We start from the raw sequence: 12,362 nt of genomic DNA on the forward strand, positions 1-12,362 counted from the left end.
TTTTTTTTTTCAACATTTATTTATTTTTGGGACAGAGAGAGACAGAGCATGAACGGGGGAGGGGCAGAGAGAGAGGGAGACACAGAATCGGAAGCAGGCTCCGGGCTGCGGGCCATCAGCCCAGAGCCCGACACGGGGCTCGAACTCACAGACCGCGAGATCGTGACCTGGCTGAAGTCGGACGCTCAACCGACTGCGCCACCCAGGCGCCCCAAGAAGTTTTCTGTTCTTAAATGTGTCTAGCATTGTTCTCATGCAAAGACCTAACTGTGTTTCAGATAATGGAGGACAGACATTGGCAGGGGGCAATAACTGGCCCCTTCGAGGAAGAAAATGGAGCCTGTGGGAAGGAGGCATTCGAGGAGTGGGCTTTGTGGCAAGCCCCTTGCTGAAGCAGAAGGGTGTGAAGAACCGGGAGCTCATCCACATTTCTGACTGGTTGCCGACTCTCGTGAAGCTGGCCAGGGGAAGCACAAAAGGCACCAAGCCTCTGGATGGCTTTGATGTGTGGAAAACCATCAGGTACTTGTACATCTTCCTTTTTTATCTCCTAGGGCAGAAACGGCAAGAACAGCCTGACAGGATTGAGTGAGAATGATAGCTTTTGTGTGAAAAATGATAGTTCAGCTTACAAATAAATGATTACAAAGAAGTAGAAATGTCTTTAGGGATGTTTTAATTATATATATCTTTCACGTTCTGGATTTGAGACTGTGGCCCTGTGTGTTACATAAAGAGGAAGATTGTCCTCAGCTGCACACCTTGTACAGGGGTGTTTTAATCAGGGAAGCTTCTCTAAGATGTAGGATAGGGTATTGTTTGCTCCCTCAGGGGACCTACCCTGTTGTCTGCTGGGAGAGTAGAGAACCAAGCAGCGGGTAGAGCTGGAATGTGAGCCAGGGAGCATCTGTGCATAAGTATCTAATGAGCACCCATTATGAGCCAAGCCCTGTTTTAGGGGTGAAGGAATTAGGAATGAACAAGAGGCAAGATCTTGGCTCTCATGGAGCTTATATTCTAGTGGGGAAGGGCGGGGTGGGGGAGCAGGAAATAAACAAGTAAACACATAAATAAGCAAGGTGACTTCCAGCAGCAATAAGCACTATGAAGGTAATAAAACAGTGCATTGTGATAGAGAGAACTGGCAGAATGTAAGGGGGGTACAATCTGGGGAGCAGAACCGGGACTCCACTTTGGAAGTGATGACAGTCCTTCTCCTGTTTACCGCCACAGTGTAGAAAAATGGCGCCCAAGGTGAGGACACGGTATACACCTTCGAGGGTGCTGAAAGAAAACTATCAACTTGTATTTGTATTTAATTTTATCTTATCCTTGTTTAAGAATAGGCCTTATAAGGTACATAATAGATGAGCACATATATCTAAATTATAATTATGTGTATGTATATATTGGGGGTATTGTTGTTACTGATGGAATGGCATTTGTCTAGTGCAATAGTTTGCAACCTCTGTTGGTGTTACAGAAGGAGAAAACATGGATGATTGGTCCCTAGTGACCAGAAGGAGACAACCTCCTCATACTCTCCTTCTTCATCCCACTTCAGAGGCCCCATCTCAAAAATAGTAGGGTTTCTATTCTTAGGAAATATACAATGAAGTAGGAATAAAAGGTCATGATGACACGTTAGCCTACCCTCAAATGGTTTAGAAAAAATTGTGTGTATTTCAATACATATTTCAAGATACACAGAGAGATAAAGTGTACATATCTAGTAAAATATGAAAAATAGGATAATCTGGGTAAAGGGCATGGGTGTTCTTTTACCGTTTTTTTATTTTTGCAACTCTCAAACCATCAGATCATGACCTGAGCTGGAATCAAGAGTCAGATGCTTAACCAACTGAGTCACCCAGGGGCCCCTATTATTTACCATTTAAACAGAACTCAGTCATATCCACATCATCTAACAGCTAAGCCAAGAAGTAAACAACAAAACTTCTTTCATTAGTTGTTTTGTAAGTTTATACTCATTATTTGCTCATTCATATAAGATGACGTTTTTCTTTTTCTTTAAAATATTTCTGTCCCTTATCCATGATCTAAACTTGATATGTACACGTGTTCTGCAGTTACTCTATTTTTATTTAATTTTCCCGAGTGTGAGTAATATATACTCATTGTAGATAATTTGCAAAGTATCACAAAAGTAATTTGTGATAAAAATAATCACCCAACTCTTACCTGGAAACAGCTACCATAAATATGTGTCATATTTCCTTAAAATGTTTCTTAGTATTTTTTACTACCTTTTTCCTCACTTAATACACCATCAATTTTGATCATGTCTTCCAAAAAACCCATTACAAACATTATTTCAATGGCTGCATATTCTTTTTTTTTTTTTTAGTTTATTTATTTATTTTAAGAGAGAGCTTGCACAAGCAGGGCAGGGGCCGAGAGAGAGGGAGAGAGACTCCTAAGCAGGTTCCAAGCTGTCAGCACAGAGCCTGATGTGGGGCTCAGTCTCATGAACCATGAGATCATGACCTGAGCCAAAATCAAGAGTCAGACGCTGAACCGACTGAGCCACCCAGGGACCCTGAATGCATATTCTATCATATACCTTGATATGTCAACTTAACCATTCCCTTAATATAGATTAATTTTTATTTTTTATTAATAACACTAGAGTAAACAATTTATTCATAAAATCTCTATATTTTGGATTTTTTCCCACTAGACAGAAATTATTTGAATATAAATGCTTAAGCTAGAGAACGGCTATTTTATTTATTTTTGAATGTCACTCAGTTTCATTGCATACACTAAAATTTTTTTTCTTGTATTGAACACAAACCTTGGAAAAGTTTGCCTGATTTTGGATAGTAAAGAAAATAGATATCGAGTTAAATCTGGAGGTTGGGGCACCTGGGTGGCTCAGTCGGTTGAGCGTCCAACTTTGGCTCGGGTCATGATCTCACGGTTCCTGAGTTCGAGCTCTGCGTCAGGCTTTGTGCTGACAGATCAGTCTGGAGCCTGCTTCAGATTCTGTGTTTCCCGCTCTTTTCCCCTCCCCCGCTCATGTTCTGTTTCTCTCTGTCTCTCAAAGTAAATAAATGTTAAACAAAATTTTGTTTAAAAATCTGGAGGTTAATTTTGTTAAAATGTCTATATATTTCATCATTCACCTGCAAGGCAAGAAGTAGCAATCAGAGATGTATAGTCAAGGAGTGCTGGGTGGTTAGGGTTCTATAGTCCAGTTGAATGGCGTCTGACACCTTTTTCTTCTCTGACTCACTTAGGACTGGTGAATTCATAAGGTAAGGAAAAATGATATAGTTTAATTTCATTTTTCCAGCTTTATTGAGATATAATTGACATAAAGCATTGTGTGAATTTAAGGTACACATCGTGATCATTTGATATACATATATATTAGGAAGTGATTATCTCAATAAGGTTAGTTAACACATTCATCACCTCCCATAATTACTATTTTTTTGTGTGTGGTGAGAACATTTAAGATCTACTCTCTTAATAAATTTTAAGTGTACAATAGTATTTTTTTTTAAAAAATGTTTATTTGTTATTTCTGAAAGAGAGAGAACACGAGCGGGGGTGGGGGGTGCACAGAGAGAGGGGGACAGAAGATCCGAAGTGGACCCGGCACTGGCAGCAGAGAGCCTGATGCGGGGCTTGAACTCATGAACCTGAGATCATGACCTGGGCTGAAGTCAGACGCGTAACACACTGAATCACCTAGGTGCCCTATAATTCAGTATTGTTGACTATAGTCAGCATGCTGTACATTAGATCCACTGAACTTATTCATGTTATAGCTGGAGTTTGTACCCTTTGAGCAACATCTTCCTATTTCCCCTACCCTCCAGCCCCTGGCAACCACCATTCTATTCTAAGAGTTCAGCCACCCTCTTTTTTTTAGATTCCAGGTGTAAGAGATATCCTGCAGTATTTAGAGAATGACCATTCTGAAAACATTTGATAGACATTATAACATTGCTTTCCAACAAAGTACCACAGTACTTTTATTCCACTGGTGTATGAGAATTCTCACGTACTTTCACAACTTATACAGCTTAAAAAAAAAAAAACAAACCTCTGTTAATATCATAGGCAAATTGTCTCATTTTAACTTGAATTTCTTTGGTTATTAAAGAAATTAATTTTTAAATGTTTTATATTCCATTTGTATTTTCTCTTTTGGGAATGTTTGTGACTTTTTACATTTACGGAAGTTTGTGTTTTCTTGCTGAAATCAGTTTTTTGTTTGCTATTTTGGTCAGAAGGCTCTTTTTCAGCCTGAAATGTGCTATATATTTTTCTCTAAGTGTAGTGCTTTGATTTTCTTCCATATAATTCCTGAACTGTTGTGAGATTACTGTGTGTGTTATGTTATATCTAAATCAGAGGAGTGGGTTTTTATCCAGGTTTTTGATTCATGGACCTCTTTGAGATTCTGAGAACTATGAATTTATATATGCACAAAAATTTGGGAAGAATTAATTTTTATAATATTAGACACTGATTACACATTCTTTTTTATGTGATTACACATAGAAACATACTTGAGAAATATTCTTTTTTTTTTATTTATATATGAAATTTATTGTCAAATTAGTTTCCATACAACACCCAGTGCTCATCCCAAAAGGTGCCCTCCTCAATACCCATCACCCACCCTCTCCTCCCTCCCACCCCCCATCAACCCTCAGTTTGCTCTCAGTTCTCAACAGTCTCTTATGCTTTGGCTCTCTCCCACTCTAACCTCTTTTTTTTTTTTTCCTTCCCCTCCCCCATGGGTTCCTGTTAAGTTTCTCAGGATCCACATAAGAGTGAAACCATATGGTATCTGTCTTTCTCTGTATGGCTTATTTCACTTAGCATCACACTCTCCAGTTCTATCCACGTTGCTACAAAAGGCCATATTTCATTTTTTCTCATTGCCACGTAGTATTCCATAGTGTATATAAACCACAATTTCTTTATCCATTCATCAGTTGATGGACATTTAGGCTCTTTCCATAATTTGGCTATTGTTGAGAGTGCTGCTATGAACATTGGGGTACAAGTGCCCCTATGCATCAGTACTCCTGTGTCCCTTGGATAAATTCCTAGCAGTGCTATTGCTGGGTCATAGGGTAGGTCTATTTTTAATTTTCTGAGGAACCTCCATACTGCTTTCCAGAGCGGCTGCACCAATTTGCATTCCCACCAACAGTGCAAGAGGGTTCCCGTTTCTCCACATCCTCTCCAGCATCTAGAGTCTCCTGATTTGTTCATTTTGGCCACTCTGACTGGCGTGAGGTGATATCTGAGTGTGGTTTTGATTTGTATTTCCCTGATAAGGAGCGACGCTGAACATCTTTTCATGTGCCTGTTGGCCATCCGGATGTCTTCTTTAGAGAAGTGTCTATTCATGTTTTCTGCCCATTTCTTCACTGGGTTATTTGCTTTTCGGGTGTGGAGTTTGGTGAGCTCTTTATAGATTTTGGATACTAGCCCTTTGTCCGATATGTCATTTGCAAATATCTTTTCCCATTCCGTTGGTTGCCTTTTCGTTTTGTTGGTTGTTTCCTTTGCTGTGCAGAAGCTTTTTATCTTCATAAGGCCCCAGTAATTCACTTTTGCTTTTAATTCCCTTGCCTTTGGGGACGTGTCGAGTAAGAGATTGCTACGGCTGAGGTCAGAGAGGTCTTTTCCTGCTTTCTCCTCTAAGGTTTTGATGGTTTCCTGTCTCACATTCAGGTCCTTGATCCATGTTGAGTTTATTTTTGTGAATGGTGTGAGAAAGTGGTCTAGTTTCAACCTTCTGCATGTTGCTGTCCAGTTCTCCCAGCACCATTTGTTAAAGAGACTGTCTTTCTTCCATTGGATGTTCTTTCCTGCTTTGTCAAAGATGAGTTGGCCATACGTTTGTGGGTCTAGTTCTGGGGTTTCTATTCTATTCCGTTGGTCTATGTGTCTGTTTTTGTGCCAACACCATGCTGTCTTGATGATGACAGCTTTGTAGTAGAGGCTAAAGTCTGGGATTGTGATGCCTCCTGCTTTGGTCTTCTTCTTCAAAATTACTTTGGCTATTTGGGGCCTTTTGTGGTTCCATATGAATTTTAGGATTGCTTGTTCTAGTTTTGAGAAGAATGCTGGTGCAATTTTGATTGGGATTGCATTGAATGTGTAGATAGCTTTGGGTAGTATTGACATTTTGACAATATTTATTCTTCCAATCCATGAGCAGGGAATGTCTTTCCATTTCTTTAAAACTTCTTCAATTACCTTCATAAGCTTTCTATAGTTTTCAGCATACAGATCCTTTACATCTTTGGTTAGATTTATTCCTAGGTATTTTATGCTTCTTGGTGCAATTGTGAATGGGATCAATTTCTTTATTTGTCTTTCTGTTGCTTCATTGTTAGTGTATAAGAATGCAACTGATTTCTGTACATTGATTTTGTATCCTGCAACTTTGCTGAATTCATGTATCAGTTCTAGCAGACTTTTGGTGGAGTCTATCGGATTTTCCATGTATAATATCATGTCATCTGCAAAAAGCGAAAGCTTGACTTCATCTTTGCCAATTTGGATGCCTTTGATTTCCTTTTGTTGTCTGATGGCTGATGCTAGAACTTCCAGCACTATGTTAAACAACAGCGGTGAGAGTGGGCATCCCTGTCGTGTTCCTGATCTCAGGGAAAAAGCTCTCAGTTTTTCCCTGTTGAGGATGATGTTAGCTGTGGGCTTTTCATAAATGGCTTTTATGATCTTTAAGTATGTTCCTTCTATCCCGACTTTCTCAAGGGTTTTTATTAAGAAAGGGTGCTGGATTTTGTCAAAGGCCTTTTCTGCATCGATTGACAGGATCATATGGTTTTTCTCTTTTTTTTTGTTAATGTGATGTATCACGTTGATTGATTTGCAAATGTTGAACCAGCCCTGCATCCCAGGAATGAATCCCACTTGATCATGGTGAATAATTCTTTTTATATGCCGTTGAATTCGATTTGCTAGTATCTTATTGAGAATTTTGGCATCCATATTCATCAGGGATATTGGCCTGTAGTTCTCTTTCTTTACTGGGTCTCTGTCTGGTTTAGGAATCAAAGTAATACTGGCTTCATAGAATGAGTCTGGAAGTTTTCCTTCCCTTTCTATTTCTTGGAATAGCTTGAGAAGGATAGGTATTATCTCTGCTTTAAACGTCTGGTAGAACTCCCCTGGGAAGCCATCTGGTCCTGGACTCTTATTTGTTGGGAGATTTTTGATAACCGATTCAATTTCTTCGCTGGTGATGGGTCTGTTCAAGCTTTCTATTTCCTCCTGATTGAGTTTTGGAAGAGTGTGGGTGTTCAGGAATTTGTCCATTTCTTCCAGGTTGTCCAATTTGTTGGCATATAATTTTTCATAGTATTCCCTGATAATTGTTTGTATCTCTGAGGGATTGGTTGTCATAATTCCATTTTCATTCATGATTTTATCTATTTGGGTCATCTCCCTTTTCTTTTTGAGAAGCCTGGCTAGAGGTTTGTCAATTTTGTTTATTTTTTCAAAAAACCAACTCTTGGTTTCGTTGATCTGCTCTACAGTTTTTTTAGATTCTATATTGTTTATTTCTGCTCTGATCTTTATTATTTCTCTTCTTCTGCTGGGTTTAGGCTGCCTTTGCTGTTCTGCTTCTATTTCCTTTAGGTGTGCTGTTAGATTTTGTATTTGGGATTTTTCTTGTTTCTTGAGATAGGCCTGGATTGCAATGTATTTTCCTCTCAGGACTGCCTTCGCCGCGTCCCAAAGCGTTTGGATTGTTGTATTTTCATTTTCGTTTGTTTCCATATATTTTTTAATTTCTTCTCTAATTGCCTGGTTGACCCACTCATTCGTTAGTAGGGTGTTCTTTAACCTCCATGCTTTTGGAGGTTTTCCAGACTTTTTTCTGTGGTTGATTTCAAGCTTCATAGCATTGTGGTCTGAAAGTATGCATGGTATGATTTCAATTCTTGTAAACTTATGAAGGGCTGTTTTGTGACCCAGTATATGATCTATCTTGGAGAATGTTCCATGTGCACTCGAGAAGAAAGTATATTCTGTTGCTTTGGGATGCAGAGTTCTAAATATATCTGTCAAGTCCATCTGATCCAATGTCTCGTTCAGGGCCCTTGTTTCTTTATTTGACCATGTGTCTAGATGATCTATCCATTTCTGTAAGTGGGGTGTTAAAGTCCCCTGCAATTACCACATTCTTCTCAATAAGGTTGCTTGTGTTTATGAGTAATTGTTTTATATACTTGGGCGCTCCGGTATTCGGCGCATAGACATTTATAATTGTTAGCTCTTCCTGATGGATAGACCCTGTCACTATTATATAATGTCCTTCTTCATCTCTTGTTACAGCCTTTAATTTAAAGTCTAGTTTGTCTGATATAAGTATGGCTACTCCAGCTTTCTTTTGGCTTCCAGTAGCATGATAAATAGTTCTCCATCCCCTCACTCTCAATCGAAAGGTGTCCTCAGGTCTAAAATGAGTCTCTTGTAGACAGCAAATAGATGGGTCTTGTTTTTTTATCCATTCTGATACCCTATGTCTTTTGGTTGGCGCATTTAATCCATTTACATTCAGTGTTATTATAGAAAGATATGGGTTTAGAGTCATTGTGATGTCTGTATGTTTTATGCTTGTAGTGATGTCTCTGGTACTTTGTCTCACAGGGTCCCCCTTAGGATCTCTTGTAGGGCTGGTTTAGTGGTGACAAATTCCTTCAGTTTTTGTTTGTTTGGGAAGACCTTTATCTCTCCTTCTATTCTAAATGACAGGCTTGCTGGATAAAGGATTCTCGGCTGCATATTTTTTCTGTCTAGCACCCTGAAAATCTCGTGCCAATTCTTTCTGGCCTGCCAAGTTTCAAAAGAGAGATCAGTCACGAGTCTTATAGGTCTCCCTTTATATGTGAGGGCACGTTTACCCCTTGCTGCTTTCAGAATTTTCTCTTTATCCTTGTATTTTGCCAGTTTCACTATGATATGTCGTGCAGAAGATCGATTCAAGTTACGTCTGAAGGGAGTTCTCTGTGCCTCTTGGATTTCAATGCCTTTTTCCTTCCCCACTTCAGGGAAGTTCTCAGCTATTATTTCTTCAAGTACCCCTTCAGCACCCTTCCCTCTCTCTTCCTCCTCTGGGATACCAATGATGCGTATATTATTTCTTTTTAGTGTATCACTTAGTTCTCTAATTTTCCCCTCATACTCCTGGATTTTTTTATCTCTCTTTTTCTCAGCTTCCTCTTTTTCCATAACTTTATCTTCTAGTTCACCTATTCTCTCCTCTGCCTCTTCAATCCGAGCCGTGGTGGTTTCCATTTTGTTATGCATTTCGTTGAAAGCGTTTTTCAGCTCCTCGTGACTGTTCCTTAGTCCCTTGATCTCTGTAGCAAGAGATTCTCTGCTGTTAGCTATACTGTTTTCAAGCCCAGCGATCAATTTTATGACTATTATTCTAAATTCACTTTCTGTTATATTATTTAAATCCTTTTTGATCAGCTCATTAGCTGTTGTTATTTCCTGGAGATTCTTCTGAGGGGAATTCTTCTGCTTGGTCATTTTGGATAGTCCCTGGCGTGGTGAGGACCTGCAGGGCACTTCCCCTGTGCTGTGGTGTATAACTGGAGTTGGTGGGCGGAGCCACAGTCCGACCTGATGTCTGCCCGCAGCCCACCGCTGGGGCCACAGTCAGACTGGTGCGTGCCTTCTCTTCCCCTCTCCTAGGGACGGGATTCACTGTGGGGTGGGGTGGCCCGTCTGGGCTACTTGCACACTGCCAGGCTTGTGATGCTGGGGATCTGGCGTCTTAGCTGGGGTGGGTAGGCAAGGTGCACGGGGGCAGGAGGGGCAGGCTTAGCTTGCTTCTCCTTAGGTGATCCACTTCAGGAGGGGCCCTGTGGCAGCAGGAGGGAGTCAGATCCGCTGCCGGAGGTTTGGCTCCGCAGAAGCGCAGAGTTGGGTGTTTGCGCGGAGCGAGCAAGTTCCCTGGCAGGAACTGGTTCTCTTTGGGATTTTGGCTGGGGGATGGGCGGGGAAGATGGCGCTGGAGAGCGCCTTTGTTCTCCACCAAACTGAGCTCTGTCATCCGGGGGCTCAGCAGGTCTCCTTCCCTTTGTCCTCCAGCCTTCCCGCTTTCTGAGCAGAGCTGTTAACTTATGACCTCCCAGCCGCTAAGTCGCGCTTGCTGTCGGAACACAGTCCGTCAGGCCCCTCCGCTTTTTGCAAGCCAGACTTGGGGGCTCTGCTTGGCCGGCGAGCCGCCCCTCCCCCCCCGGCTCCCTCCCGCCAGTCCGTGGAGCGCGCACCGCCTCGCCGCCCTTCCTACCCTCTTCCGTGGGCCTCTCGTCTGCGCTTGGCTCCGGCGACTCCGTTCTGCTAATCCTCTGGTGGTTTTCTGGGTTATTTAGGCAGGTGTAGGTGGAATCTAAGTGATCAGCAGGACGCGTGGTGAGCCCAGCATCCTCCTACGCCGCCATCTTCCCTCTCTCCCCGAGAAACATTCTTTACCAACCTGTGTCTCTCTCATTAATTTTTTAATGTTTTATTTAGTTTTGAGAGAGAGAAAGAGAATGAGCAAGGGAGGGACAGAGAGGGGGGGACAGAGGATCCAAAGCGGGCTCTGCATTGACAGCAGTGAGCCCGAGGCAGGGCTTGAACTCACAAACCATGTGATCATGACCTGAGTTGGACACTCAACCAACTGAGCCACCCAGGCACCCTGATCTGTCATTAATTTTTAATGTAAAAATTAATACCTACTTTATGATGAAAAGGAAATAGAACAAAAATTTCTAAGCAGAGCAAAATTTCAACTTCAACTCAGCAGATCACTAATTTCAATGTGAAAACTGTTGTGGTTTGACTTATAGAAGTAGGAGAAAGTTTTGAGTGGTTTTTATATGACAATATATGGGTCATGCTTGATATCCAATCAGCTTTGATTTTTGTTTCGGTGGCAGAAGTGTTGTAAATCCTGGCTTGCAAAAGCAAACCATAGCAAATGAGTTGAGACATAGTTGACTTCAGGGTGAATAATTTCCTCTGTCCCCAACTCACTGAGGCTATTATCTTTGGCAAAGTCAAAGACTTGGATGTTCATCCATATTGCCTGATTTTAGATTATTAAATCCACATTTCAATCTTAAGATTATATTGATTATGAATAACCTTTAAAAGTTTGGCATATGTTTGCTTCTGCCTGCCAAGAAGTTGGAAAAAGTTTGGGCACCCTTAACTCCGGATTGGGGAAAGTCTTTCTTTAGTGTTAGAAGGATACTGACCTCCTAATGACCCTCTCCCATAGAACAAGGGCGCTTCATTCTTCAGCAGCATACATAATATTGACTGCGGGGCTTTAGCCAAGAGATATGGCCAAAAATATTGTCCAAGTATGCTAAACTGTGATTGAGAGAGCTTTCCTGTCCTATTTGGAAAAAAAAAAACAAAACAGTAAAATTTCTTGCCCAAATTTAATCAAGCATTTCAAAACTTTCCTCTGGGAATCCAGCAAATTTCTATTCAGTAAATGAAGAACTACTTTCATTCTGCTCCTGTTCCTTGATGAAAGATCCTAACAAATGATTCAGCCCCTCTGGCCTTGAAGTTGATGCTTCTCATAGCATTAGGCAAGCCATCATTTGGGATCAGTGATGCTACATTTGGCACCCATAACTGCTGGTAGAGAAAGTATCCAGTCACAGTGATATCTGGAGCTTCTTATCCAAAGCAGCAAAAACAAATGGACAGCCAAATGTCAGGGATACTTGGTCTGTGCCCAAGGTTCTGGAACTTTCTTCTAGTCAGATATTTACTTGGAATACCATTTTCAAGATAATGGTAGTTTTTGAAAATTTCAAGAGGGTCTTATGAACTAGGAATCCCAGTAAGAGAGGTGGCTGTGCTGAGAGCATCAGAGGCCTCACTAGCTAGCTGCAAAGTTATCAGTTACTCTTGGACCTGCTTCAAAATATTAAAATTTTAGAAGAGATGGCAGTTATGGAGTGAGTGACATCATTTGCAATAGGAGCTCCTTCACCTGCTTCAGTTTTTCTTCGTTCCAAACCACAAAGCACGTTATCATTTCTAGGGGACATGGCTTCTCCAAGTTCTTTTCCCTTCTGTATAGTTTTTCTGCATTTCAACTTGGTAAAAAGCCTATAGGTTATTTTAAGACATTTCAAAGGGTCAATATATCACAGTGTTTCTTCTTTTTTTCACTTATTTTATATTTAATTACACTTAAATAAGCAAAAGCAGAACCCCTAGTCATAATGGTAGGAATGTTTTTTTTTCTTTCTCATCAATGGGAAACTCTTCTGGATGTTAGAACATGACAATAGTGACAATCAAGTATT

General features: G+C 40.8%; 1 protein-coding gene across 1 annotated transcript in view; it reads left to right on the plus strand.

Annotated features, from left to right (window-relative positions):
* The window catches only part of ARSB (arylsulfatase B), a 175,018-nt gene that overhangs the window by 84,376 nt on the left and 78,280 nt on the right, over window positions 1-12,362 (plus strand). Inside the window, exon 5 of the mRNA XM_040450038.1 lies at window positions 279-522. Within this exon, the coding sequence (XP_040305972.1) occupies window positions 279-522 (244 nt within the window). The remainder of the gene's footprint in view (window positions 1-278; window positions 523-12,362) is intronic.

This window comes from Herpailurus yagouaroundi, unplaced genomic scaffold, assembly GCF_014898765.1.
Source record: "Herpailurus yagouaroundi ecotype Mexico unplaced genomic scaffold, PumYag 29, whole genome shotgun sequence".
Classification (NCBI taxonomy): Eukaryota; Metazoa; Chordata; class Mammalia; order Carnivora; family Felidae; genus Herpailurus; species Herpailurus yagouaroundi.